The sequence below is a fragment of the Bufo gargarizans genome, chromosome 4 (assembly GCF_014858855.1).
Source record: "Bufo gargarizans isolate SCDJY-AF-19 chromosome 4, ASM1485885v1, whole genome shotgun sequence".
Classification (NCBI taxonomy): domain Eukaryota; kingdom Metazoa; phylum Chordata; class Amphibia; order Anura; family Bufonidae; genus Bufo; species Bufo gargarizans.
This window is the reverse complement of record NC_058083.1, coordinates 376,588,752-376,615,176: the sequence shown is the minus strand read 5'-3', so window position 1 is coordinate 376,615,176 and position 26,425 is coordinate 376,588,752. Positions and strand designations below refer to the sequence as shown.

The 26,425-nt window shown below is 42.9% G+C and overlaps 1 protein-coding gene across 1 annotated transcript in view; it reads left to right on the top strand.

Annotated features, from left to right (window-relative positions):
- Positions 1–26,425, top strand: part of LOC122935109 (protein unc-93 homolog A-like) — a 339,330-nt gene that overhangs the window by 8,544 nt on the left and 304,361 nt on the right. Inside the window, exon 2 of the mRNA XM_044290869.1 lies at positions 25,603–25,784. Within this exon, the coding sequence (XP_044146804.1) occupies positions 25,603–25,784 (182 nt within the window). The remainder of the gene's footprint in view (positions 1–25,602; positions 25,785–26,425) is intronic.

The window sequence follows — 26,425 nt, the reverse complement described above, 5'->3', positions numbered from 1 at the left end:
AACTAAGCTGCAAAAACCAGTGTCAGGCAGCTGCTGCCAAGGCCAATAAGATAATGGGTTGCATCAGAAGGGGCATAGATTCCCATGATAAGAACATAGTCCTACCACTTTACAAATCGCTAGTCAGACCACACATGGAGTACTGTGTACAGTTCTGGGCTCCTGTAAACAAGGCAGACATAGCAGAGCTGGAGAAGGTCCAGAGGAGGGCATCTAAAGTAATAACTGGAATGGGGCAACTACAGTACCCTGAAAGATTATCAAAATTAGGGTTATTCACTTTAGAAAAAAGACGACTGAGGGGAGATCTACTTAATATGTATAAATATATCAGGGGTCAGTACAGAGATCTATCCCATCAGCTATTTATCCCCAGGACGGTGACTGTGACGAGGGGACATCCTCTGCGTCTGGAGGAAAGAAGGTTTGTACACAAACATGGAAGAGGATTCTTTACGGTAAGAGCAGTGAGACTATGGAACTCTCTGCCTGAGGAGGTGGTGATGGTGAGTACAATAAAGGAATTCAAGAGGGGTCTGGACGTATTTCTGGAGCTTAATAATATTACAGGCTATAGCTACTAGAAAGAGATCGTTGATCCAGGGAGTTATTCTGATTGCCTGATTGGAGTCGGGAAGGAATTTTATATTCCCCTAAAGTGGAGAAAATTGGCTTCTACCTCACAGGGTTTTTTTTTTTTGTTGCCTTCCTCTGGATCAACTTTCAGGATAACAGGCCGAACTGGATGGACAAATGTCTTTTTTCGGCCTTATGTACTATGTTACTATGTTACATTAAACATGGGTGCAAGTCCTCCTGGGGGCCTGAAACCAAGGTCCCAAATGTATATAGAAGAAAAAAGGCAGCATTCTAAACTGTGATGAAAAAAAGTGGATGGTTTATTCACCCATCTAGCAGCAACGTTTCAGCTCTCTCATTGGAGCCTTTCACTGTACTGATCACTATATGTACTTCATATGATCATGTTCACAACTAGTTGTGATATAATCATGGCGACACTGTTATATTCTTGACGCACTTTATTGTTTAACTATCAATTTGTAATTATGAAATTGCTTGCACTATTTGCGTACGTCACTATGCACATGTTATTCAGCTGGACAAAGGCTCCAATGAGAGAGCTGAAACATTGCTGCTAGATGGGTGAATAAACCATTCACTTATTTTTCATCAAAATTTGGAATGCTGCCTTTTTTCTTTTATATATATATATATATATATATATATATATATATATATATGTTAATATATATATTACACAACCTGGGGATTATATATGTATGTATATGTATATGTATATATATATATATATATATATATATTATACAGTGTGCAAAAAAGGCCAAGGCAGCACTCAAATATCCGGGAAAAACAGAGAGTATTTTATTAACCCATGTGGTAACAGCAACGTTTCAGCTCACTCCATGGAGCCTTTGTCAAGCCATAATACATAGTGCAAAATCAAGTGCTTATATAACATACATAATTAATAAAGTGATTACATGATTATACATTATACAGTATGTGACTGCCTATGATAAGTGGACTATTATATGCACGGTGAGTTCATCACTGGAATTATTGGATCACAAGACTATGGGAGTAAGTTTGAAAGGGTGATAATGGTGGGATGCCACCAGCCGATTTATATTGTTTGACTCCCCTTCTTAAGTAATTATTAAAGAAATACTATAGCATGGATTGTCCGCTGGTGTGAATGGCGTTCATGTGACTTTGTTATGTGATCGACAGACTGTTTCCACCTTATTATGGGTTGGAGCATGCCCAGTTGATGCTCAGTGCGAGGTCGCCATCTTGGATGTGGGCGCCTATGTCTTCTATGTGTTAGAATAGTCTCGCGGGATGAGAAGCACTTTACACCTGCGCACTACGTAATCTCGTATGCCGACCAGGTCCTGCCGTCTCAAGCTACACGTGGGAACTTTTGATTGAATGAGTTATTATTTTTTTTTTTATCAAATCATTTTTATTGATCAAATAAAGTTACTTATTTTATGACAGTACATTGTCTCCTCGTTCACAAATGCAAAGAGTCAGAATAACACAGTAGCATATGACAATAACAGGAGATAATCATCATACAGCTGCATACAATGTACGCAAACAAAAGCAGCTATTATACATTACATGCCCAGAACATAGCATACCCCCCCCCCCATGCCGTCCCCCTCCCCCCCTATAATCCAGAGAGCGGATACCTGTAAAATATCCTATATTACGACATGAGTATGAGACGACCATTCATTCCACAATTTCTCAAACTTCTGAGGACATCCTCTCCTTACAAACACACCCCTCTCCATCGTCAACATGTCATGCACCCTCCGCACAAACTCATCCAATGTTGGCGGACTCCCCTGAATCCACCGCCGCGCCAACCAACTTCCTAGCCACATACAGCAGCCTCCCCACTGCCACCTTTACCAGCTCGCTCCCTCCAATATCCGCCATACAACCCACACACATACCTTAGGGCCCTTTCACACTTGCGTTGGCCGGTTCCGGCATAGAGTTCCGTCGTCGGGGCTCTATGCCGGAACAATCCTGATCAGGATTATCCTAATGCATTCTGAATGGAGAGAAATCCGTTCAGGATGCATCAGGATGTCTTCCGTTCCGGAACGGAACGTTTTTTGGCCGGAGAAAATACCGCAGCAGGCCAAAAATCCTGAAGACTTGCCGCAAGGCCGGATCCAGAATGAATGCCCATTGAAAGGCATTGATCCGGATCCGGCCTTAAGCTAAACGTCGTTTCGGCGCATTGCCGGATCCGACGTTTAGCTTTTTCTCAATGGTTACCATGGCTGCCGGGACGCTAAAGTCCTGGCAGCCATGGTAAAGTGTAGCGGGGAGCGGGGGAGCAGCATACTTACCGTCCGTGCGGCTCCCGGGGCGCTCCAGAGTGACGTCAGGGCGCCCCAGGCGCATGGATGACGTGATCGCATGTACACGTCATCCATGCGCCTGGGGCGCTCTGACGTCATTCTGGAGCGCCCCGGGAGACGCACGGACTGTAAGTATGCTGTTCCCCCGCTCCTACTATGGCAACCAGGACTTTAATAGCGTCCTGGCTGCCATAGTAACACTGAAAGCATTTTGAAGACGGGTCCGTCTTCAAATGCTTTCCGTACACTTGCGTTTTTCCGGATCCGGCGTGTACCTCCGGCAAGTGGAGGACACGCCGGATCCGGACAACGCAAGTGTGAAAGGGCCCTTAGGGTCCTTTTGCAACCTCAGCTCCAAGTTGCGATTAATCAAAGTCAGCACTCCATCCCAGTAACTACCTATCACTGGACAGGACCAAAGCATATGCAACAGGTCCGCTCCTTCCTCCATACACTTCGGACATTTGTCATCGGTTCTAACACCAACTTTCCGTAAAAATACCAGAGTTTTATATACTCTGTGGATGATGAATAATTGTGACAACTTGCCCTGTTCACTTAGGGACACTCTGGGAACTACCTCCAGTATATCTTCTCACTGATCTTTAGAAATGTCCCCCAGATCACCCTCCCATTTCTTCATCCTTGTAAGCGGGAACCCTTCCAGAAATTTGTCCAGTAATAGAGTATATACCTGCAATATCAATCCTCTCTTCCCCCCTATCGGGAGAACAAGTTTATGAACCACATCCATTTTAGCTATAATGCAACTTTTCCTCATCGTGACCTCAAAGGCATGCCTCAATTGAAGATATTGATAGAACCAAACCTTGGGGATATTAAATTCCTGCTGCAAACCCTGAAATGATTTGAACACATTACCCTCCAGCAGTTGACCAATCCTCATTACTTTATGAGATTCCCAGTTCCGGAGCCCTGACAGAGACGAGAACTCCGGCAACAGGTTGTTGTTCCATATTGGGGAAAGCTCACAGACTCCACCCACACCTCTAAGCTGTTTCACCTTCGCCCAAACTTTCTTCATAAGTTCAATAAGCAAGACCTTTTCTCTCCCCGCATGCATTTCCGCTCCCTCCAGTATACACATAAGGTCACAATTCCCCAACCAGTGTTGCAGTATCCTTCCTGTCACATCCGGCTACTGGAAATCAATCCAGCCCTTAAAGTGCTGACACTGTGAGGCTAAGAAATAGATCCAGGCATTAGAAACAGCCAAACCTCCTTCTGTCTTAGGGTATTGCAACGTCTCCAGCTTAATCCTAGCTTGACCGTACTTCCAAATAAGATCTCTGAACATAGAATGTATTCTCCTAAAACTATCCACAGGAATCCACATGGGGGCATTATTCAATACATAAAGCAGCTGGGGCATCATTACCATCTTTAAAAGGTTCACTCTGCCCACTACCGATAAAAATAGCCTACACCATGTCCTCACCTTTAGCCTAAAAGTAGCTAGCAACGGGGTCAAATTAAATTCTTCAAAATCCAACAGTCTAGGTGTTTTATGCAACCCTAGATATTTAAATGTATCTACCCATCTAGTACCGTACTATTGACTCGCCCACATGACAGGGCCTGCCCATCCACCGGCATCAAAGCAGACTTCTGCCAATTTATCTGAAGCCCAGAGAAGCTCCCAAATTTATCTATTAGAGCCATGGCCGCATCCAGAGATGTCTTAGTATCGCCCACGAATAACAAAGTGTCATCGGCGTACATAGCCACTTTATTTTGCACCTCACCGTACCTAAACCCTGCAATATGAGGTGACAGGCGAATAAGGGCCGCAAGTGGCTCAATTGCTAGAGCAAACAACAAGGGCGACAGTGGGCACCCCTGTCTGGTGCCTCTCGCCAAAGCAAAGCTATCCGACAACCCCCCATTAGCTCTAATTCTCGCCCTGGGACTCAAGTACAGCACCCTTACCCACTGAATGAACCGCGCACCAAAGCCCATGGCCCTCAAGATTCCCCACAGGTAGTTCCACTCAACACTATCAAATGCCTTGGCGGCGTCAAGAGCAAGTAAGGCCCTGTCCCCACAATTATCTGCCAGAATGTTCAAATTGGCATATAATCAGCGGATATTTATAGCAGTCGATTTCCCAGGCATAAAGCCCGTCTGATCCGGGTGCACAATGGTCAGGATCACTCTAGACAACCTGTTCGCCAACACCTTTGCCAGTAGCTTTACATCCGCTATTAAAAGCAAAATAGGCCTATAAGAATCAGCGAATTTGGGATCCTTCCCAGGCTTAGGAATAACTACAATGATAGCTTCCTGCATAGAATGTGGTAGCAAACCCACCTCCAGCGAATGTTCAAGAACATTGAGCAACTCGAGGAGAAGTACCCCCTGTAATTTCTTATATACCTCCATTGGTAGGCCATCTGCCCCCGGAGCCTTACAATTTGCCATATCCCTAAGTGTGGCCTCCAACTCCTAAAGTGAGATCGCTCTTCTAATCTCTCCCTATCCTGGTCTGACAACCCCGATAACTGTGCCTCTGCCAAGAAAGCGGTCAAAGCCTCCTCAGAGCTAGAGACAGTGAAAGCGTATAGAGACACATAAAAACCTTTTAAAATGTCAAATATCCCCTTCGTGTCCTGGCTACTATTCCCAGTTCCATCCCTCAATTCCTGAATACAAGAGGAGCACCGCTGGGCCTGAGAGTTATTTGTTTTTAATCATTACGATCATGCACACCTGAGATGTGATATTGTTTAATGAAAGGTTTTGTATGTTATGTACTGTAAACATATGAATTTATGAACACAATACTGGCACATAGCACTTTATGACTTATGGTCTGTTTTTATTGAGATAAAATTATGCACATTTTTTTTGTATATTGTTTTAACGCGGTTTTTATGGATATTGATGTATAATCATGCAATGACTTTGTTAATTATGTATGCTATATAAGCACTTGATTTTGCACTATGTATTATGGCTGGACAAAGGCTCCATGGAGTGAGCTGAAACATTGCTGTTGCCACATGGGTTCATAAAAATACCCTCTGTTTTTCACGGATACTTGAGTGCTGCCTTGGCCTTTTTTGCACATATCTAACAAGACCAGGTCCATGGTCTGCTTCAAGGTATTGCACCAGCTTATATTTGTGTGCTGCTCTTCAACTTTTTTTTCATATATATTGTACAGTGGATATAAAAAGTCTACACACCCCTGTTAAAATGCCAGGTTTCTGTGCTGTAAAAAAATTATACAAGGATAAATAATTGCAGAACTTTTTCCACCTTTAATGTGACCTATAAACTTTACAACTCAATTGAAAAAAACAAACTGAAATCTTTTAGGCAGAGGGAAGAAAACAAACAAAAAAAAATTTATGTGGTTGCATAAGTGTGCACACTCTCTTATAACTGGGGATGTAGCTGTGTTCAGAATTAAGCAATCACATTCAAAATCATGTTAAATAGGAGTCAGCATACACCTGCCATCATTTAAAGTGCCTCTGACTAAGCCCAAATAAAGTTTAGCTGCTCTAGTTGGTCTTTCCTGAAAAGCCATGGTCACAGAGAGCTTCCAAAGCATCAGAGGGATCTCGTTGTTAAAAGGTATCAGTCAGGAGAAGGGTACAAAAGAATTTCCAAGGCATTAGATATACCATGGAACACAGTGAATACAGTCATCATCAAGTGGAGAAAATATGGCACAACAGTGACATTATCAAGAACTGGACGTCGCTCCAAAATTGATGAGCAGACGAGAAGAAAACTGGTCTGGGAGGCTACCAAGAGGCCTACAGCAACATTAAAGAAGCTGCAGGAATATCTGGCAAGTACTGGCTGTGTGGTAAATGTGACAACAATCTCCCGTATTCTTCATATGTCTCCGCTATGGGGTAGAGTGGCAAGACGAAAGCCTTTTCTTACAAAGAAAAACATCCAAGCCAGGCTACATTTTGCAAAAACACATCTGAAGTCCCCCAAAAGCAGGGGCGGGCTGGGCCGGGGGGCAAGGAGGCAATTGCCCCCAGGGCGCCCTAAAAAAATGGTCGCTGGCCCATCTTTAACAAAAATGTAGTTTTTTATTTTTTTTATTCCTCAGGGCCGCACCACAGGCGGTGTGGCCCTGGATGTAATTGCGGCGGGCAACAGTGGTGACAGGCAGTAGGAGATGAGCGCTTCCATTGTGGAAGCGCTCATCTCCATATTCATCTGTATCGCCGTCCTCAGGACAGCGATACAGATGGCTGTGCTGTGGGGCAGGGGAGGGAGAGGCATGTCCCTCCGCTGTTCTTCTGATAGGCCGCAGGCACTAATGCCTGCAGCCTATCAGAGACCGGCTCAGGCAGCGCGATGACGTCATTATCAGCGCGCCACCTGAGCCGGGCAGCACACAGCAGGGACACAGGCCGGAAAAGGCCTGCATCGCTGCTGATGGAGGTTAGTATTAGTATTTTATTTTATTTTTTCTTTGCGAGGGGGAGTTGTCACTATGGCTATAGGGGGGAGTATCTGACACTATGGGGTGAGCTAGCACTATGGCTATGGGGAGGAGCTGGCACTATGGGGAGGAGCTGGCACTACGGGGGGAGCTGGCACTATGGGGGGGAGCTGGCACTATGGGGGCATTTTTTACTGGCACATTATGGGATGGCACCATGGGGGAGAGGAGCACTATGGGGGTATCTGGGGGCTCTAAATGGTCTTTTTTAATTATTGGCACATTATGGGGGGCACTATAGGGGAGATCGGCACTATGGGGCATCTGGTGTTACTATAGGGGCATTATTTGGGGGCACTATGGGGAAGTGGGGGCTCTAAAGGGGCCTTTTGTATTGGCACATTATGGGGGGCACTATGGCATTTGGTGGCACTAAGGGGTATTTTTTACTGGCACATTATGAGAGGCACTATAGGGGAGAGCAGCACTATGGGGCATTATTATGGGGAAGTGGAGCACTATTGGGGCATATTGTGGCACTAAGAAGGGGCATTTTTTTTACCGCCACATTGTGGGTGAGAGGAACACTATAGGAGCATCTGCTGGGGACACTAAGAAGGGGCATTTTTTTACTGGCATATAATGGGGGACACTATGGGGTGGGGAAGGTGGAGAGGAGCACTATGAGGGAATTTACTGGGGCACTATATAGGGGTATTTTATACCGGTATACATTATGGGGACATTAGCTCAACTGCGGGCACTAAGCTGGGGTATTTCATGTACTGTCATATTATAGGGAGAATTAGTACTACTAGGGGGTATTGTGGGGAGCTTTACTACTACTGGGGGGTATGAGGAACATGATTACTAGGGCACTATAGGGGCATTATTACCACTAAGTGTGCTCTGGCAGAAAATTATTTCTATTGGTGGGATTTTGGGGAGCACTGTTACTTTGGGGGCACCTTGGCATAGTATCAGCTTAGCACAATTATTTTTGGGGGACATTATCTTTATACTATTAGTGTCTAGGCGCAGTTATTTTTTAGAGCACTGTGTGCCAATAATTGTTTAAGGGGGCACTATCTGTGTGGTAGTAGTATTTCTAGGGGGACTATTTCTGCAGTATAGTATTAGGGGCACAGCGGGCACAGTATTGGGGGCACTATCTGTGTGGTAGTAGTATTTCCAGGGGGACTGTTTCTGCAGTATAGTATTGGGTGTGGCAGGAAAGGGTGTTCAGAAGATGTGAAGATGATGGAAATGTGGGAAACTAATGTCTTTCTCAATCTCTGCAGAGACTGGAGATGGCAGAAAAATCATCATGGCGGTCTGGTCTAAATGGAGAAGATAAAGAAAGAGAACGTCTACAACAAAGATGACATCACTGGATGTAAGAGGTATGCGGTGCTATGTAGGAGAGGAGATGCTCTGGCTCCTCCTCCTGCCATTTGCAGAAGGAGGATTAAGAGCTGGGTGAGGACGTCGAAAGGGGACAGCAGGCCGCGGGCGAGTGGCAGAGGGTGGGGGGGAACCACAAGCCTTGAGCAGGAACTGGGAAGGGAGAGGATTTTTCTGCTTCTGCTAGAAAGCTGAACATGAAGAGGAATTTTATCTTTCAGCATGATAACGACCCAAAGCATACATCCAAATCAACAAAGGAATGGCTTCACCAAAAGAAGATTAAAGTTTTTGAAAGGCTCAGCCAGAGCCCAGACATGAAGCCGATTGAAAATCTGTGGGGTGATCTGAAGAGGGCTGTGCACAGGAGATGCCCTCGCAATCTGACAGATTTGTAGTGTTATGGCAAAGAAGAGTGGGCAAATCTTGCCAAGTCAAAATGTGCCATGCTGATGGACTCATACCCAAAAAGACTGAGTGCTCTAATACAATCAAAGTATTAGTTTAAGGGTATGCACAGTTATGCAACCATATTATTTTATTTTTATATTTTTTCTTCCCTCTCCCTAAAATATTTCAGTTTGTTTTTCAATTGAGTTGTACAGTTTATAGGTCACATTAAAGGTGGAAAAAGTTATGAAATTATTTATCTTTGTCTCATTTTTTTTTATATCACAGAAACCTGACATTTTAACAGAGCTGTATAGACTTTTTATATCAAATGTGTGTATGTGTGTGTGTATATATATATATATATATATATATATATATATACAGTACAGACCAAAGGTTTGGACAAACCTTCTCATTCAAAGAGTTTTCTTTATTTTCATGACTATGAAAATTGTAGATTCACACTGAAGTTATCAAAACTATAAATTAACACATGTGGAATTATAAACATAACAAAAAAAGTGTGAAACAAATGAAAATATGTCATATTCTAGGTTCTTCAAAGTAGCCACCTTTTGCTTTGATTACTGCTTTGCACACTCTTGGCATTCTCTTGATGAGTTTCAAGAGGTAGTCATCTGAAATGGTCTTGAAGGAGTTCCCAGAGATGCTTAGCGCTTGTTGGCCCTTTTGCCTTCACTCTGCGGTCCAGCTCACCCCAAACCATCTCGATTGGGTTCAGGTCCGGTGACTGTGGAGGCAAGGTCATCTGGCGCAGCACCCCATCACTCTCCTTAATGGTCAAATAGCCCTTACACAGCCTGAAGGTGTGCTTGGGGTCATTGTCCTGTTGAAAAATAAATGATGGTCGAACTAAACGCAAACCGGATGGTGTAGCATGCTGCTACAAGATGCTGTGGTAGACATGCTGGTTCAGTATGCCTTAAATTTTGAATAATTCCCCAGCAGTGTCACCAGCAAAGCACCCCCACACCATCACACCTGCTCCTCCATGCTTCAGGGTGGGAACCAGGCATGTAGAGTCCATCCGTTCACCTTTTCTGTGTCGCACAAAGACACGGTGGTTGGAACCAAAGATCTCAAATTTGGACTCATCAGACCAAAGCACAGATTTCCAATGGTCTAATGTCCATTCCTTGTGTTCTTTAGCCCAAACAAGTCTCTTCTGCTTGTTGCCTGGCCTTAGCAGTGGTTTCCTAGCAGATATTCTACCATGAAGGCTTGATTCACACAATCTCCTCTTAACAGTTGTTCTAGAGATGTGTCTGCTGCTAGAACTCTGTGTGGCATGGTGACTAGGTGACATGGTGAGGCTGGTGACTCGGATGAACTTATCCTCCGCAGCAGAGGTGACTCTTGGTCTTCCTTTCCTGGGGCGATCTGCATGTGAGCCAGTTTCTATGTAGCGCTTCATGGTTTTTGTGAATGCACTTGGGGACACTTTCAAAGTTTTCCAAATTTTTCGGACTGACTGACTTTATTTCTTAAAGTAATGATGGCCACTCGTTTTTCTTTACTTAGCTGCTTTTTTCTTGCCATAATACAAATTCTAACAGTCTATTCAGTAGGACTATCAGCTGTGTATCCACCTGACTTCTCCACAACGCAACTGATGGTCCTAACCCCATTTATAAGGCAATGAATCCCACCTATTAAACCTGACTGGGCACACCTGTGCAGTGAAAACCATTTCAGGTGACTACCTCTTGAAGCTCATCAAGAGAATGCCAAGAGTGTGCAAGGCAGTAATCAAAGCAAAAAATGCCTACTTTGAAGAACCTAGAATATGAAATATTTTCAGTTGTTTTACCCTTTTTTGTTATGTATATAATTCCACATGAGTTAATTCATAATTTTGATGCCTTCAGTGTTAATCTACAATTTTTATAGTCATGAAAATAAAGAAAACTCTTTGAATGAGAAGGTGTGTCCAAACTTTTGGTCTGTACTGTATATATATATATATATATATATACTGTATATATATTAAAAATACAAAAGTTCAGGGCAGCACACCTAGCAGACATATAAGTAGAAGTGTTCAATCAATAAAAAAGAAACACACCACAGTACTTCCAGTAGGTGAAAAATTGTGGGATCTTTTATTCACCCGTGGCTTGCGAATGGTCCCAGCAAGTCGACCGAAACGTTGCACTGGTGAATAAAGTATTCCACAATTTTTCAAATACTGGAAGTGCTGCGGTGTGTTATATATGCATATATATATATATATATATATATATATATATATATATACACAATGAATGGCAGCACCAACCTTTTGATTTGAAAATTGGGTGCAAGCTCCAATAGGAAAAGCATCCCAGGATAATAAAATAAAAAAATAAAGCAGCACTCCGATAAACTATTTATTCACCCAGTAGTGACACGACGTTTCGGCTCCAACATGAAGCCTTTCTCAAGCAATGTAACAATGCAAATTGAACATACTTATAGTGTGAGAAAATGACATCATCAAGCATAATTAGCATTGACCCATGACTGTACAAGTGACATATAAAAAAATAGAGTAAAATATATACGTGCACATATGTAAGTCTAGTGAACACAGTGCATAATCATAAAATAGAGGCGTGATACAATTGTCTATCATAATTAATTATGTAAATAAATGCTAAATTCATATATATATATATATATATATATATATATATTTTAAGTGCACATGTGCAATAACCCAGATAACAACTGGTTAAAATAAAGAGCTACTACCACACTTCTATTATGGAGAGTGGCCAGGTCACATGACTATGGGCATGGATACAAGCACATAATCAAGCCACTTACATATTCCCGATGTAACTCCATTGCCAAAGTCAGCGTCTTAGAATCCCGGATGCACATGCGTCCGATGAGAACATCATCCGACAGACAAACATGTGTGCGGTCAAGTGCACCGCACACTTTGCGTCATCCAAAAGTAAAGTACGTGCATAGCTAGGTAATCACGTCCTGTCAGTGTCATAACAAAGCCTCGCGATAGATTAATACTCGCAAGCGCCCAGTACTCCCGCACAAACCGCCATCTTGGAAAAAGTAAATCCAGGTCAGACGCATAAAGAGCCGCGTCATGACCTGTGCCGACCATTGACCAATGAGATGTGCATGCATACCACAAACAAATTGTTACTATTCAGATCTACTGTGTCCAAATGCAAGTGCCGTCAGGCACCAACAGTTGACACATATACAGGGGACATCACATGGGCAAAGCCAACACAACAGCTTTCCCATATGTTATCCACCCCTTTGACCTTGTAACAGTGAGGGATCTCCTCAACTCATTCATACTCAGGAGACTGAAAATATATAGCACTACAGGCTATTTATAGTTGACACTGAAAATAGACATATGATGGAGTTCGGGGATTGTAGTTGGGATGATTGCGCACCCGGACAACCCCTTTAATTAATATCTGTACATTTCTGTTAATAACAGGGTAAAAATTACATTACTACCAATCATAGGATAGAGCATAGAGAAGACCTAAAGTGGGTCAGGGCAAGCTATTGACCAAATACCTGTCCTAAATTAAAATCAACATTGAGGCCATGTGGTTTCATGGAATTTAAGGTAAAAATACAATGGAGTTCTTTCTTCTTAAGGAGTGCAATCCTGTTACCACCCCTCCTAGGCATGGGTACATAATCTACAATTCAACACTTAAGATCTCTTTCCTTGTGTTTGAGATCCGTAAAGTGCTTAGAGACTGGAAGATCCAATCTTTTTTGTCTGATGCTTAAGCGGTGGTTGTTCAATCTAGACTTAAAGTCTGTAGATGTTTCCCCAACTTATAGAATATTGCAGGGACAGGACAGTACTTATACCACATGGTCAGAAATACATGTTAGGGGAAAACGGATGGGAAAAACAACCCCCGTGGATGGATGGACAAAAGAGGAGGCTTTACACATATATCTACAATTGACACATCCAAGACATGGAAAACATCCAAGTCCGGGACGCGTCAATGTAGATTGTCTGAGGACTTTTTTTGTCCCCACATCAGCCAGCACAAATTGGTCCCTTAAACTCTTGGACTTTCTATAAGAGAACAATGGCAGAGAATCAAATTCAGGAACTCCCCTGATGGAACCAGCAAGGACGGGCCAGTGTCGTGTAATAATATGACTGATGCTAACACTAGCCTCAGTGTACGTAGACACAAATAGAATCCTAGACCCCATACTTTTAGTCGATGAGTTGGACAGAATTCTCTGCCTCTCCATCCCCATCAGTGTATTACAATGTTCTTACAATAATTTGTGTGGATAACTTAATTTTTTTAACTTGTGCAACATGTCATCTAACGTGTGTCTGGATTCAAGATCATCAGAAACGATTCTCTTGACTCGCACCATATGCAAGTATGGAAGAGAACGTATCATTCTTTTAGGATGACAGCTGCTATACAGAAGGGTTGTGTTTTTATCAGTTGGTTTGACATACAGTTGTGTACAGAAAGTGCCATTCGAATACAATACCTTAGTATTTAAAAATTGCATTTCACTGGTAGAATGTACCAAGGTAAATTGTAGAGATGTATTCACACTGATTTCCTGTCCAGATGAGGAAGACGTCATCTATGTATCTCCACCACCTTAGTACATGCCTGAAGTGGCTAGATAGATAGATGACGTCCTCCTCAAACACACGCATGTAGATATTAGAGAAAGTGGGGGCCATGTTGGACCCCATAGCCACACCCCGCTTTTGAATATAAAAGGTGTCTTGAAACAAGAAGTAGTTGTACTCCAACAGAATAGAAAGTAATCCAAGAACAAAATCTGTAGCCATGTCTGACAATGAAGATTCAAACATTTTTCTGACAGCCTCAATCCCTCTATGGTGTTCAATGGAAGTGTACAGAGATACTACATCGAAGGAGGCCAGGATCACCTCTTGGGAGTCGGGGATGTGTACCTGATTCAGCCTAACAAGAAAATCATTAGTGTAACGGATGTAGGAAGTGTCACCAGTAGCAAAACCCCGTAGCAATTTATCTAAAAAGGTAGCTGGGTCACTCAGGTGGGTCGACCAGTGTCTTGTGGATTTTGTGTAAAATATATAGTACTGGAGTTATAGGGTGAGCTACAGTAAGTTAATTCCTCAGCTCATCATCTATAACCCCAGATGCATATGCATCGGTCAAGCATTGTCTGATAACAGCACCTATTGAAAAGTTCGGATCATTATCCAAGACTCCATAAACATCAGTGTCAATCAATTATCGCAGTACCTCTGATACATACTTTCCAGAATCCATAACTACAACGGCACCACCCTTGTCCACTGGCTTGAAGACAAGGGTGGCGTCGTTCCTGAGTTGTTTCAAGGCCTCAGCCTCCTCCCTAGTGAGATTGGGATGCTGGAAAACAGAATCATCATAATTGACTTTCAGTTTGTCAATGTCCAACCGTACACCTTTGATAAAGGCATCAATAGTAGGCTCGCAAATACCAGGAGTGAAGCCGCTCTTGATGTGTAAATCAAGACTACTCAATGACAGTTGCATGAGTTTTATCAATAGCAATGCGTGATTTGCCCTTGAACCAGGCTTTCAACTTAACAGTACGAAAAAAAAGAAAACAAATCGTATTCAAGTCCCAACCAGTCCACATGTGTGGTAGGACAAAAGGAAAAACCTTTATTTAAAACACTCACTTGTACTGCAGTGAGCTCCTTCGAAGAAAGATTCACAACAGTCATTTATTCTTGTTTGTAGCTTTGTTGGAGGTACCTTGAGTCTTCGGGGGTTCGTGGTTTGTCGATTTCATCTGTAACGACGACCACCGTGTCTGGTTCTATTCTTTCTTTGGGTAGTTTCTGTGTTCTGCCTCCTAAGAAATCAGTCTCAGATGGAGAAGTTGGGCTGCGTCGTCTTTTTCTCTTGTTGTCTCTGTAATGTTGTGTTGTTTGATCATTACAGTCCTCAGAGTCTCTATTCCATTTGGTGCGTACCTATCACAATACTCTTAATGAACATTTGGCAAAATTCCAAGCGCAATCAGAGGAGGGAAAACGCACCAAATAGAATAGAGACTCTGAGGACTATAAAAGAGGTTCGGTTTACACATGGTATAGTGATCAGACGACACAACATTACAAAGACAAGAGAAAAAGACGATGCAGCCCAACTTCTCCATCTGAGGCTGATTTTTTAGGAGACAGATCACAGAAACTACCCAGAGAAAGCATAGAACCAGACGCGGTGGTTGTCGTTACAGACAAAATCGACAAACCACGAACCCCAAAGACTCGAGGTACCTCCAACACAGCTACAAACAAGAATAAATGACTGTTGTGAATCTTTCTTTGAAGGAGCTCACTACAGTACAAGTGTGTTTAAGTCTTCAAGCCTGCGGACAAGGGTGATGTCGTTGTAGTTATGGATTCTGGAAAGTATGTATCAGAGGTACTGCGACAATTGAGTGACAGTGATGTTTATGGAGTCTTGGATAATGATCCGAAATTTCGGATAGGCGCTGTCATCAGACAATGCTTGACTGATGCATATGCATCTGGGGTTATAGATGATGAGCTCAGGATTATATTACTGTAGCTCACCCTATAACTCCAGTACTATATATATTACACAAGATCCACAAGACACTGGTCTACCACCTGGTCGACCAATAGGTTCTGGCTCTGACTCTATTTTGAGCCACCCAGCTACCTTTTTAGATAAATTGCTACAGGGTTTTGCTACTGGTGGCACTTCCTACATCCATGACACTAATGATTTTCTTGTTAGGCTGAATCAGGTACACATCCCTAACTCCCAAGAGGTGATCCTGGCCTCCTTCGATGTAGTATCTCTGTACACTTCCATTGAACACCATAGAGGGATTGAGGTTGTCAGAAAAATGTTGTCTGCCTCTTCATTGTCAGACATGGCTACAAATGTTGTTCTTTCTGTTCTTTCTATTCTGTTGGAGTACAACTACTTCTTGTTTCAAGACACCTTTTATATTCAAAAGCGGGGTGTGGCTATGGGGTCCAACATGGCCCCCACTTTCTCTAATATCTACATGCGTGTGTTTGAGGAGGACGTCATCTATCTATCTAGCCACTTCAGGCATGTACTGAGGTGGTGGAGATACATAGATGACGTCTTCCTCATCTGGACAGGCAATCAGGAACAACTGATTGAGTTTCACAGGTTCCTCAACAGTGTGAATACATCTCTAAAATTTACCTTGGTACATTCTACCAGTGAAATGCAATTTTTAGATACTAAGGTATTGTATTCGAATGGCACTTTCTGTACACAACTGTATGTCAAACCAACTGATAAAAACTCAACCCTTCCGTATAGCAGCTGTCATCCTAAAAGAATGATACGTTCTCTTCCATACTTTCAGATAGTGAGAGTCAGGAGAATCGTTTCTGATGATCTTGAATCCAGACACACATTAGATGACATGTTACACAAGTTTAAAAAAGTGGTTATCCACACAAATTATTGTAAGAACATCGTAATACACTGATGGGGATGGACAGGCAGAGAATCCTGTCCAACCCATCAACTAAAAGTATGGTGTCTAGGATTCCAATTGTGTCTACGTACACTGAGGCCAGTGTTAGTATCAGTCATATTATTAGACAACACTGGCCCGTCCTTGCTGGCTCCATCAGAGGAGTTCCTGAATTTGAATCTCCACCATTGTTCTCTTATAGAAAGACAAAGAGTTTAAGGGACCAATTGGTACGGGCTGAAGTGGGGACAAAAAAAGTCCTCAGACAATCTATATTGATGCGTCCCGGACTTGGATGTTTTCCATGTCTTGGATGTGTCAATTGTAGATATATGTGTAAAGCCTCCTCTTTTGTCCATCCATCCATGGGGGTTGTTTTTCCCATCCGTTTTCCCCTAACATGTATTTCTGACCATGTGGTATATGTACTGTCCTGTCCCTACAATATTCTATACGTTGGGGAAACATCTACAGACTTTAATTCTCGATTGAACAATCACTGCTTAAGCAGCAGACAAAAAAGATTGGATCTTCCAGTCTCTAAGCACTTTATGGATCTCAAACACAAGGAAATAGATCTTAACTGTTGAATTGTAGATTATGTACCCATGCCTAGGAGGGGTGGTAACAGGATTGCACTCCTTAAGAAGAAAGAAATCCATTGTATTTTTACCCTAAATTCCATGAAACCACATGGCCTCAATGTTGATTTCAATTTAGGACAGGTATTGGTAGTAATGTAATTTTTACTCTGTTATTTACAGAAATGTACAGATATGAATTAAACTTTTTTCTCTATTTTCTTTACTCACATAGATATATCATGGTGGATGACCAAAGGTTGCGTGACGGATGAACATGGACTTGCTCAATCATCCCAACTACTATCCCCGAACTCCATCATATGTCTATTTTCAGTGTCAACTATATATCGCCTATAGTGCTATATATTTTCAGTCTCCTGAGTATGAATGAGTTGTGGAGATCCTTCACTGTTACAAGGTCAATGGTGGTGGATAACATATGGGAAAGTTGTTACGTTGGCTTTACTCATGTGATGTCCCCTGTATATGTGTCAACTGACGACACTTGCATTTAGACACAGTAGATCTGAATAGTAACGATTCGTTTGTGGTATGCATGCGCTTCTCATTGGTCAATGGTCGGCACAGGTCATGACACGGCTCTTTATGCGTCTGACCTGGCTTTACCTTTTCCAAGATGGCAGTTTGTGCAGGAGTACTGGGCACTTGCGAGTATTAATCTATTGCGAGGCTTTGTTATGGCACTGACAGGACGTGATTACCTAGCCATGCACATACTTTACTTTCGGATGACGCAAATGCGTCCAGGTCTTTGGCGCATGCGCACTTGACCACACACGTGTTTGTTTGTCAGATGACGTACTCCTCGGACACATGCGCATCTGGGATTCTAAGACGCTGACTTTGGCAATGGAGTTACATCGGGAATATGTAAGTGTCTTGATTATGTGCTTGTATCCATGCCAATATCCATGACCTGGCCACTCCCCATGATAGAAGTGTGGTAGTAGCTCTTTAATTTAACCAGTTGTTATCTGGGTTATTGCACATGTGCACTTTATATATATGAATTTTGTATTTATTCACATAATGAATTATGATATACAATTGTATCACGGCTGTATGATTATGCACTGTGTTCACTAGACTTACATATGTACACGTATATATTTTACTCTATTTTTTTTATATGTCACTTGTACAGGCATGGGTTAATGCGAATTATGCTTGATTATGTCATTTCCTCACACTATAAGTATGTTCAGTTTGCATTGTTACATTTCTTGAGAAAGGCTTCATGTTGGAGCTGAAACGTCGTGTCTAGAGTTGAGCGAACACCTGGATGTTCGGGTTCGAGAAGTTCGGCCGAACTTCCCAGAAATGTTCGGGTTCGGAATCCGAACCCGACCCGAACTTCGTCCCGAACCCCATTGAAGTCAATAGGGACCCGTAATTTGCGGCACTAAAAAGGCTGTAAAACAGCCCAGGAAAGGGCTAGAGGGCTGCAAAAGGCAGCAACATGTAGGTAAATCCCCTGCAAAAAAATGTGGATAGGGAAATGAATTAAAATAAAATAAATAAAAATTAACCAATATCAATTGGAGAGAAGTCCCATAGCAGAGAATCTGGCTTCACGTCACCCACCACTGTAACAGTCCATTGTCATATATTTAGGCCCCGGCACCCAGGCAGAGGAGAGAGGTCCCGTAACAGAGAATCTGGCTTCATATCAGCAGAGAATCAGTCTTCATATCATAGCAGAGAATCATGCTTCACGTCACCCAACACTGGAACAGTCCATTGTCAGATATTTAGGCCCAGGCACCCAGGCAGAGGAGAGAGGTCCCGTAACAGAAAATCTGGCTACATGTCACCAGAGAATCAGTCTTCATATCATAGCAGAGAATCATGCTTCACGTCACCCACCGCTATAACAGTCCATTGTCATAAATTTAGGCCCCGGCACCAGGCAGAAGAGAGAGGTCCCATAACAGAATCTGGCTTCATGTCACCAGAGAATCAGTCTTCATGTCATAGCATAGAATCAGGCTACACGTCACCCACCACTGGAACAGTCCATTGTCATAAATTAAGGCCCCGGCACCCAGGCAGAGGAGAGAGGTCCCGTAACAGAGAATCTGGCTTCATGTCAGCAGAGAATCAGTCTTCATATCATAGCAGAGAATCATGCTTCACGTCACCCAACACTGGAACAGTCCATTGTCAGATATTTAGGCCCAGGCACCCAGGCAGAGGAGAGAGGTCCCGTAACAGAGAATCTGGCTTCATGTCACTAGAGAATCAGTCTTCATATCATAGCAGAGAATCATGCTTCACGCCACCCACCACTGTAACAGTCCATTGTCATAAATTTAGGCCCCGGCACCCAGGCAGAGGAGAGATGTCCCGTAACAGAGAGTCTGGCTTCATGTCAGCAGAGAATCAGTCTTCATATCATAGCAGAGAAATTCTCGGGTGGGTGACGTGAAGCATGATTCTCTGAGAAGCTGTCTGTGTCCACCAGCCTAAATGAAAGCATTTCATAGGCCAGTAGTTTAGAAATGCTGGCATTCAGGGCCAGGGATCGAGGGTGGCTAGGTGGGAATTTACACTTTCTCTCAAATGTTTGTGAGATGGAGAGCTGAACGCTGCTGTGTGACATGGTTGAGATGCTTGGTGACGGAGGTGGTGGTGTTGGTGGTACATCCCCTGATTGCTGGGCGGCAGGTGCCAACGTTCCTCCAGAGGCGGAGGAAGAGGCCGAGGCGGCAGCAGCAGAAGAGGCCGAGGCGGCAGCAGCAGAAGTGGCCAAGACGGCAGCAGCAGAATAGGTAGCAGGGGGAGCCTGAGTGACTTCCTTGTTTTTAAGGTGTTTACTCCACTGCAGTTCATGCTTTGCATGCAGGTTGTGCTAAGGTTCAGAACGTTAATGCCTCGCTTCAGACTCTGATGGCACAGCGTGCAAACCACTCGGGTCTTGTCGTCAGCACATTGTTTGAAGAAGTGCCATGCCAGGAAACTCCTTGAAGCTGCCTTTGGGGTGCTCGGTCCCAGATGGCGGCGGTCAGAAGCAGGCGGAGTCTCTTGGCGGCGAGTGTTCTGCTTTTGCCCACTGCTCCCTCTTTTGCTACGCTGTTGGCTCGGTCTCACCACTGCCTCTTCCTCCGAAATGTGAAAGTCAGTGGCACGACCTTCATTCCATGTGGGGTCTAGGACCTCATCGCCCCCTGCATCATCTTCCACCCAGTCTTAATCCCTGACTTCCTGTTCAGTCTGCACACTGCAGAAAGACGCAGCAGTTGGCACCTGTGTTTCATCATCATCAGAGACGTGCTGAGGTGGTATTCCCATGTCCTCATCATCAGGAAACATAAGTGGTTGTGCATCAGTGCATTCTATGTCTTCCCCCGCTGGGGAAGGGCTAGGTGGATGCCCTTGGGAAACCCTGCCAGCGGAGTCTTCAAACATCATAAGAGACTGCTGCATAACTTGAGGCTCAGACAGTTTCCCTGGTATGCATGGGGGTGATGTGACAGACTGATGGGCTTGGTTTTCAGGCGCCATCTGTGTGCTTTCTGCAGAAGACTGGGTGGGAGATAATGTGAACGTGCTGGATCCACTGTCGGCCACCCAATTGACTAATGCCTGTACCTGCTCAGGCCTTACCATCCTTAGAATGGCATTGGGCCCCACCAAATATCGCTGTAAATTCTGGCAGGCTACTGGGACCTGAGGTAGTTGGTACACTAGGATGTGTGGCTGTGGCAGAACGGCCACGTCCTCTCCCAGCACCAGAGGGTCCACTAACACCATTACGACCATGTCCGCGTCCGCGTCCTTTACTAGATGTTTTCCTCATTGTTATCGTTCACCACGACAACAAAAATATTATTTGGCCCAATGTATTGAATTCAAATTCAGGCCTTTTTTTACAGACACCTAACACTATCTGGCTATCTATTTAGGTACCGTATTACACTAATACAGGCACAGCAGTGACCACAGATTTAGCTGAATATAAATTTGAGGCCTATTATTTAGGCTCTGGGTGACAGGTATACGTTTACAGACTGAATTAGACTTGGATATGCACAGTAGCGTGTGTGTGAAGTTATTGAGAATGACCCTATCAGCACCTTAAATCTAATATACCCTTTTAGGGATAAATTTAAAGTAGGCCTGATACAGCAGAAACCACTAATTTAGAGAATTGCTAAATTGGGAATTGTATTTCAACCCAGAACAAAAACTGTGCTTTGACGGACACTAAATAACTTGCCCAGCCACAGCAATAACCACAGATTTAGCTGACTATAAATTTGAGGCCTATTATTTAGGCGCTGGGTGACAGGAATACGTTTACAGACAGAATTAGACTGGGATATGCACAGTAGCGTGTGTGTGAAGTTATTGAGAATGACCCTATCAGCACCTTGAATCTAATATACCCTTTTAGGGATAAATTTAAAGTAGGCCTGATACAGCAGAAACCACTAATTGAGAGAATTGCTAAATTGGGAATTGTATTTCAACCCAGAACAAAAACTGTGCTTTGACGGATACAAAATAACTTGACCAGCTACAGCAATAACCACAGATTTAGCTGACTATAAATTTGAGGCCTATTATTTAGGCGCTGGGTGACAGGTATAGGTTTACAGGCAGAATTAGACTGGGATATGGCCAAAAAATAACCACACTATTGATGGTTAAATGCACTTGGTGTGACAGCTTGACCAACCACACTATTGAGGGTTAAATGCACTTGGTGACAGGCTCAGCCTGCCCCTGATGTAGTATATGGCCAAAAAATAACCACACTATTGATGGTTAAATGCACTTGTTGTGACAGCTTGACCAACCACACTATTGAGGGTTAAATGCACTTGGTGACAGGCTCAGCTTGCCCCTGATGTAGTATATGGCCAAAAAATAACCACACTATTGATGGTTAAATGCACTTGGTGTGACAGCTCGACCCTGATGTGGGATTTAGCCAAAAAACAACCACACTATTGAGAGTAAAATGCACTTGGTGGCAGCTTGTGCTGGCGCACCACAAGACACGAAATGGCAGCCGATCACCCCAGAAAAAAGTGAATGAAAAACGCTCTGGGCAGCCTAAAAACAGTGAGCAATTGAATAGCAGCAGTTCAATGATCCACAGCTGCAGATCGATCACTGAATGAAGTCTTTTGGATGAGTTAATCACTGCCTAATCTCGCCCTAACGTCGCAGCTGCAACCTCTCCCTACACTGATCAGAGCAGAGTGACGGGCGGCGCTACGTGACTCCAGCTTAAATAGAGGCTGGGTCACATGCTGCACTGGCCAATCACAGCCATGCCAATAGTAGGCATGGCTGTGACGGCCTCTTGGGGCAAGTAGTATGACGCTTGTTGATTGGCTGCTTTGCAGCCTTTAAAAAAGCGCCCAAAAAGCAACGAACACCGAACCCGAACCCGGACTTTTACGAAAATGTTCGGGTTCGGGTCCGTGTCATGGACACCCCAAAATTCGGTACAAACCCGAACTATATTCGTGTCACTACTGGGTGAATAAATAGTTTTCTTTTTTCACCATACCGGAGTGCTGCTCTATTTGTTTATTATATATATATATATATATATATATATATATATATATAATCAGCCTCTCCCCCACCTTACATGGGTGTGTTTGTGCGGTGCCATGGTGTATCTGGGGGATGCTCTCATTTAAACCTTGGGCAGGAATTCCTTTGATTACTTTGTCTGTACAGATCTTGAGCCTTAGGGCGCCAACTGTTACAGTCTGAATGCATGCATTCCATCACACGCACATGATGATGTCATATCCCTGCACCTTAGGTTGAGGAAGGGGAGGTGGGCTGCTGTTGGGCTTATGTTAGCCCAAGCCAGGACAAAGGCTCTTTTTCTTGGGACTGGACCACAGAGACACACATGGGAGAGAAAGAGATAAACTGAGCAGCTCCATGAAGGAAGATAGATTAAACAGCTCCATGAAGGAAGAGAGGCCACAAAGAAATGCAGAGAAGCCCCAAGTAGCCATGGAGATGGCTGAGTAACCCTTTCCCTCCTGCATCGCAGTGCCACATACCCTGTGTCTGCAATTAACTCTTTCCCTCCAGCATTGCTGTAACCCCTTTACTGCTGCCACCAATATTAACCCATGAAGTACCCCTTAACCCCTGCCCTGATTTACCTCTATTCACCCCTGGACTGCATTTTGTTCCCGTAGAATATCCCTGGCCTGCATCGTATATTAACCATTGCAGTGACATTATTGTGTTTACCCCGTAGGGACAGGGTGTGTAGCCAGGTTGGGTGGGCTGCTGGTATAAATACATGTGTAATTGAGTGCAATATTTAGGTAGATTTGGGGTGGAATTGTGTATTATATTGTACTGTACTGTGTAGTGTAGTTAGGTGTAATATTATCTTGCTGTGTTGTAGTGTTGTATAACTGTACTGTGTGCGTCTATATGTATATATATTTAAAATCATTAATATATAAATATAGACATATAGCATAATAGAATGTATTTGTATTGTGTAATAAATGTTCCTTTATTTATAATACACTGTTTATAGTCTTTTGTTGTAGCTGCCGTAGTAGCAGTATGTTGCATGTAGTTTAGGTCAGTGTAGAGTGAGGCAACAGAGTTACTCTTATTTAAGGTATAAATAGGCAGTCTCATAAATAGATGACTCATGCCTATTTAGGAATAGTAATTATTGAGATTACCCAAAATAGCAATAATTAATATTTCCCTTTGCATTGGCAAACCAGCCAGGAGACAGAATAGATAGGTGTGGTCACAGTAGATGATTGTACGCCTATTTATGAAAATTAATTATTGAGATTAACACAAAATATCAATAATTAATATTTCCCTTTACACTGCAACCTCAACACTCACTGTCCCTGGGGCACTCCGTGGTCTCCTAATGCTGCTGCCAAATTACCACTATGTCACTGGTCCACTCTGTGGTCTCCTTATGCTGCTGCCACCTACCCACTTTATCACTGGGCCACTCTGTGGTCTCCTCATGCTGATGCCACCTCACTACTCTGTCAGTGGGCCACTCTGTGGACTTTTCATGCTATCCCCACCCTCCTCACTCCATGACTGGGCCACTATTTTGCCTTTTTGGCCTGGTTGATATAATCATTTATTTGACCCTTCTTCTGATCTGTTAGAAGGAAGGAAGGAAAAATGAGATGTGCAATGGATCCTGTCTATGTAGCAGCTGTAAGGCCTGTATGACATGGTCCCTATTTTGCATTAGAATTGGCTTATGATTTGGTAGTCAAAAGCAGGAGTGGGTACAAAACATAGAAGACAATGCAAATATTCCATTAATGTGTCATCTCTGTTTTGGATCCACTCGTGTTTTTGGGGGATTTAGCAATACTGATGGATTACTGACCAAATGCTGACCGAGTGAAGGCGGTTTGAAGGGGGATTATTGTTCTGACGGATTAGAGGAATTGCAAAATAATCTGTGATGTGACACACTTATTGCTGACACCCTCTCCACTCTGTCAGGGTGGCTCTACTTGTATAAGTGTTTAATAGAACAGGTTCTGTAGACATCTATGTTGAATCAGCTGACGACGGTGTAAAAGAAGTGCACTCTTTCACACTATAGTAGGATCTTGAGTCTCTGCACGGTTCCTTATACCTGGCACTAACATTGACCTGTAAAGCTGAGTTCACACTTAAGTTATTTGGTCAGTTTTGGCCCCATAACTGCCCAAATAAGTAAAGTATGCAGTGATTCTTAGAGCGACGCCTGTCATCTGCATGTCATACTGACTCACAGTATTGTTTCGCTACCACAGCAGACTCCCTATGCGTGTTACTGCAAGGCACAGTGTTCTACACCCCTATACAGGCTCTCTGCAGCCAGGAAATAACAGTTTTTTAACGTGATTCACCACAATTTATATTTTTTTATAGAATAGAATCTTTTCGGAAAATTTGCCGAACCGACCGAATTAAATTTTTGAGAAATTCGCTCATCTCTAATGGCTAGTATTAAATGGAAATTCTGTTGTAGCGAGCTATTCCCCATCCACAGGATAGGGAATATCTATTAGATTGGTACCCTCACTGAGCGTTTCTAAATGTTCATTGTGTTACCCTAAACATATAAATTGCACTTTTAATTTAATTTGCAGACGAATTCAAGCATTATGCATTTTTGTACTTCACGCCTTTTATGCAAATTAATATAAAAGAGTCACATCTTACTTGTGTGACCAGAAAAGAGTCATAGTTTCAAGCTTTTATAAATGGATAAATGATGGCTAAATGATAATTCATGTTGAATAGAATACATTTTTTTTTTTTTTTTTTTTAATCATTACAGAGCAGCCTGAACCCCGAGAAAGGCCTGGGTGTTGCATCATTAAGTGTTGTCTATGGATGTTTAATATTGTCTTCGATTTTTCTACCTCCCATCATGATAAAGAAAATTGGATGCAAATGGACTATGGTCATCTCAATGTGTTGTTATATAACTTATTCCATTGGGAACTTTAAACCAAACTGGTAATTATTTATTTTTAATCTTTTAACATTTGTGTTGAGATTTATTTATCTGCTTTTATTTAATACACTTTGAGGAAAATTAAACCTGATGCAAAAGGCAAAGCGGATAAGTTGCCTATGACAATACTTTCATTTCCCAAAGGGTTTCTAAAAACAAGGGATGGAATAAAAAAAAAATTCTGTGGGCACATGGTCAACTTTTTTTTTTAACCAGTTTTGATAAATCTCTTTTGATTAAAGACCAATAGGGCCCTGGGCCTTGTTTACACAGTACAGTTATAATGCATGTTTTAACCAAAACCAATCTATCTTTATTCTTTTCCTGTGTTTAGGGCAGGTCAAGAAGAAGTGGCTAGTTATCTGGGTGCTGAAGTGGAGGCTTCGGCACCGCAAATCTGCAGCAATGCCCTTCACGCCTGGACCCAGCCTTCTGATCCAATTTTAGTCAAAGTTTAAAAATGATTACACAGAAAACTGCATTTAAACAAAGCCTTAGGCTGGGTTCACACGGGCATTGCGGGTGCGTTGCAGGAAAAGATGCGGGTGGACTATGTAATGAGCGCAGTGACATCTAGAGATGTCGCAAACATAAAATTTTCCATTCGCGAACGGCGAACACGAATTTCTACAAATGTTCGTGA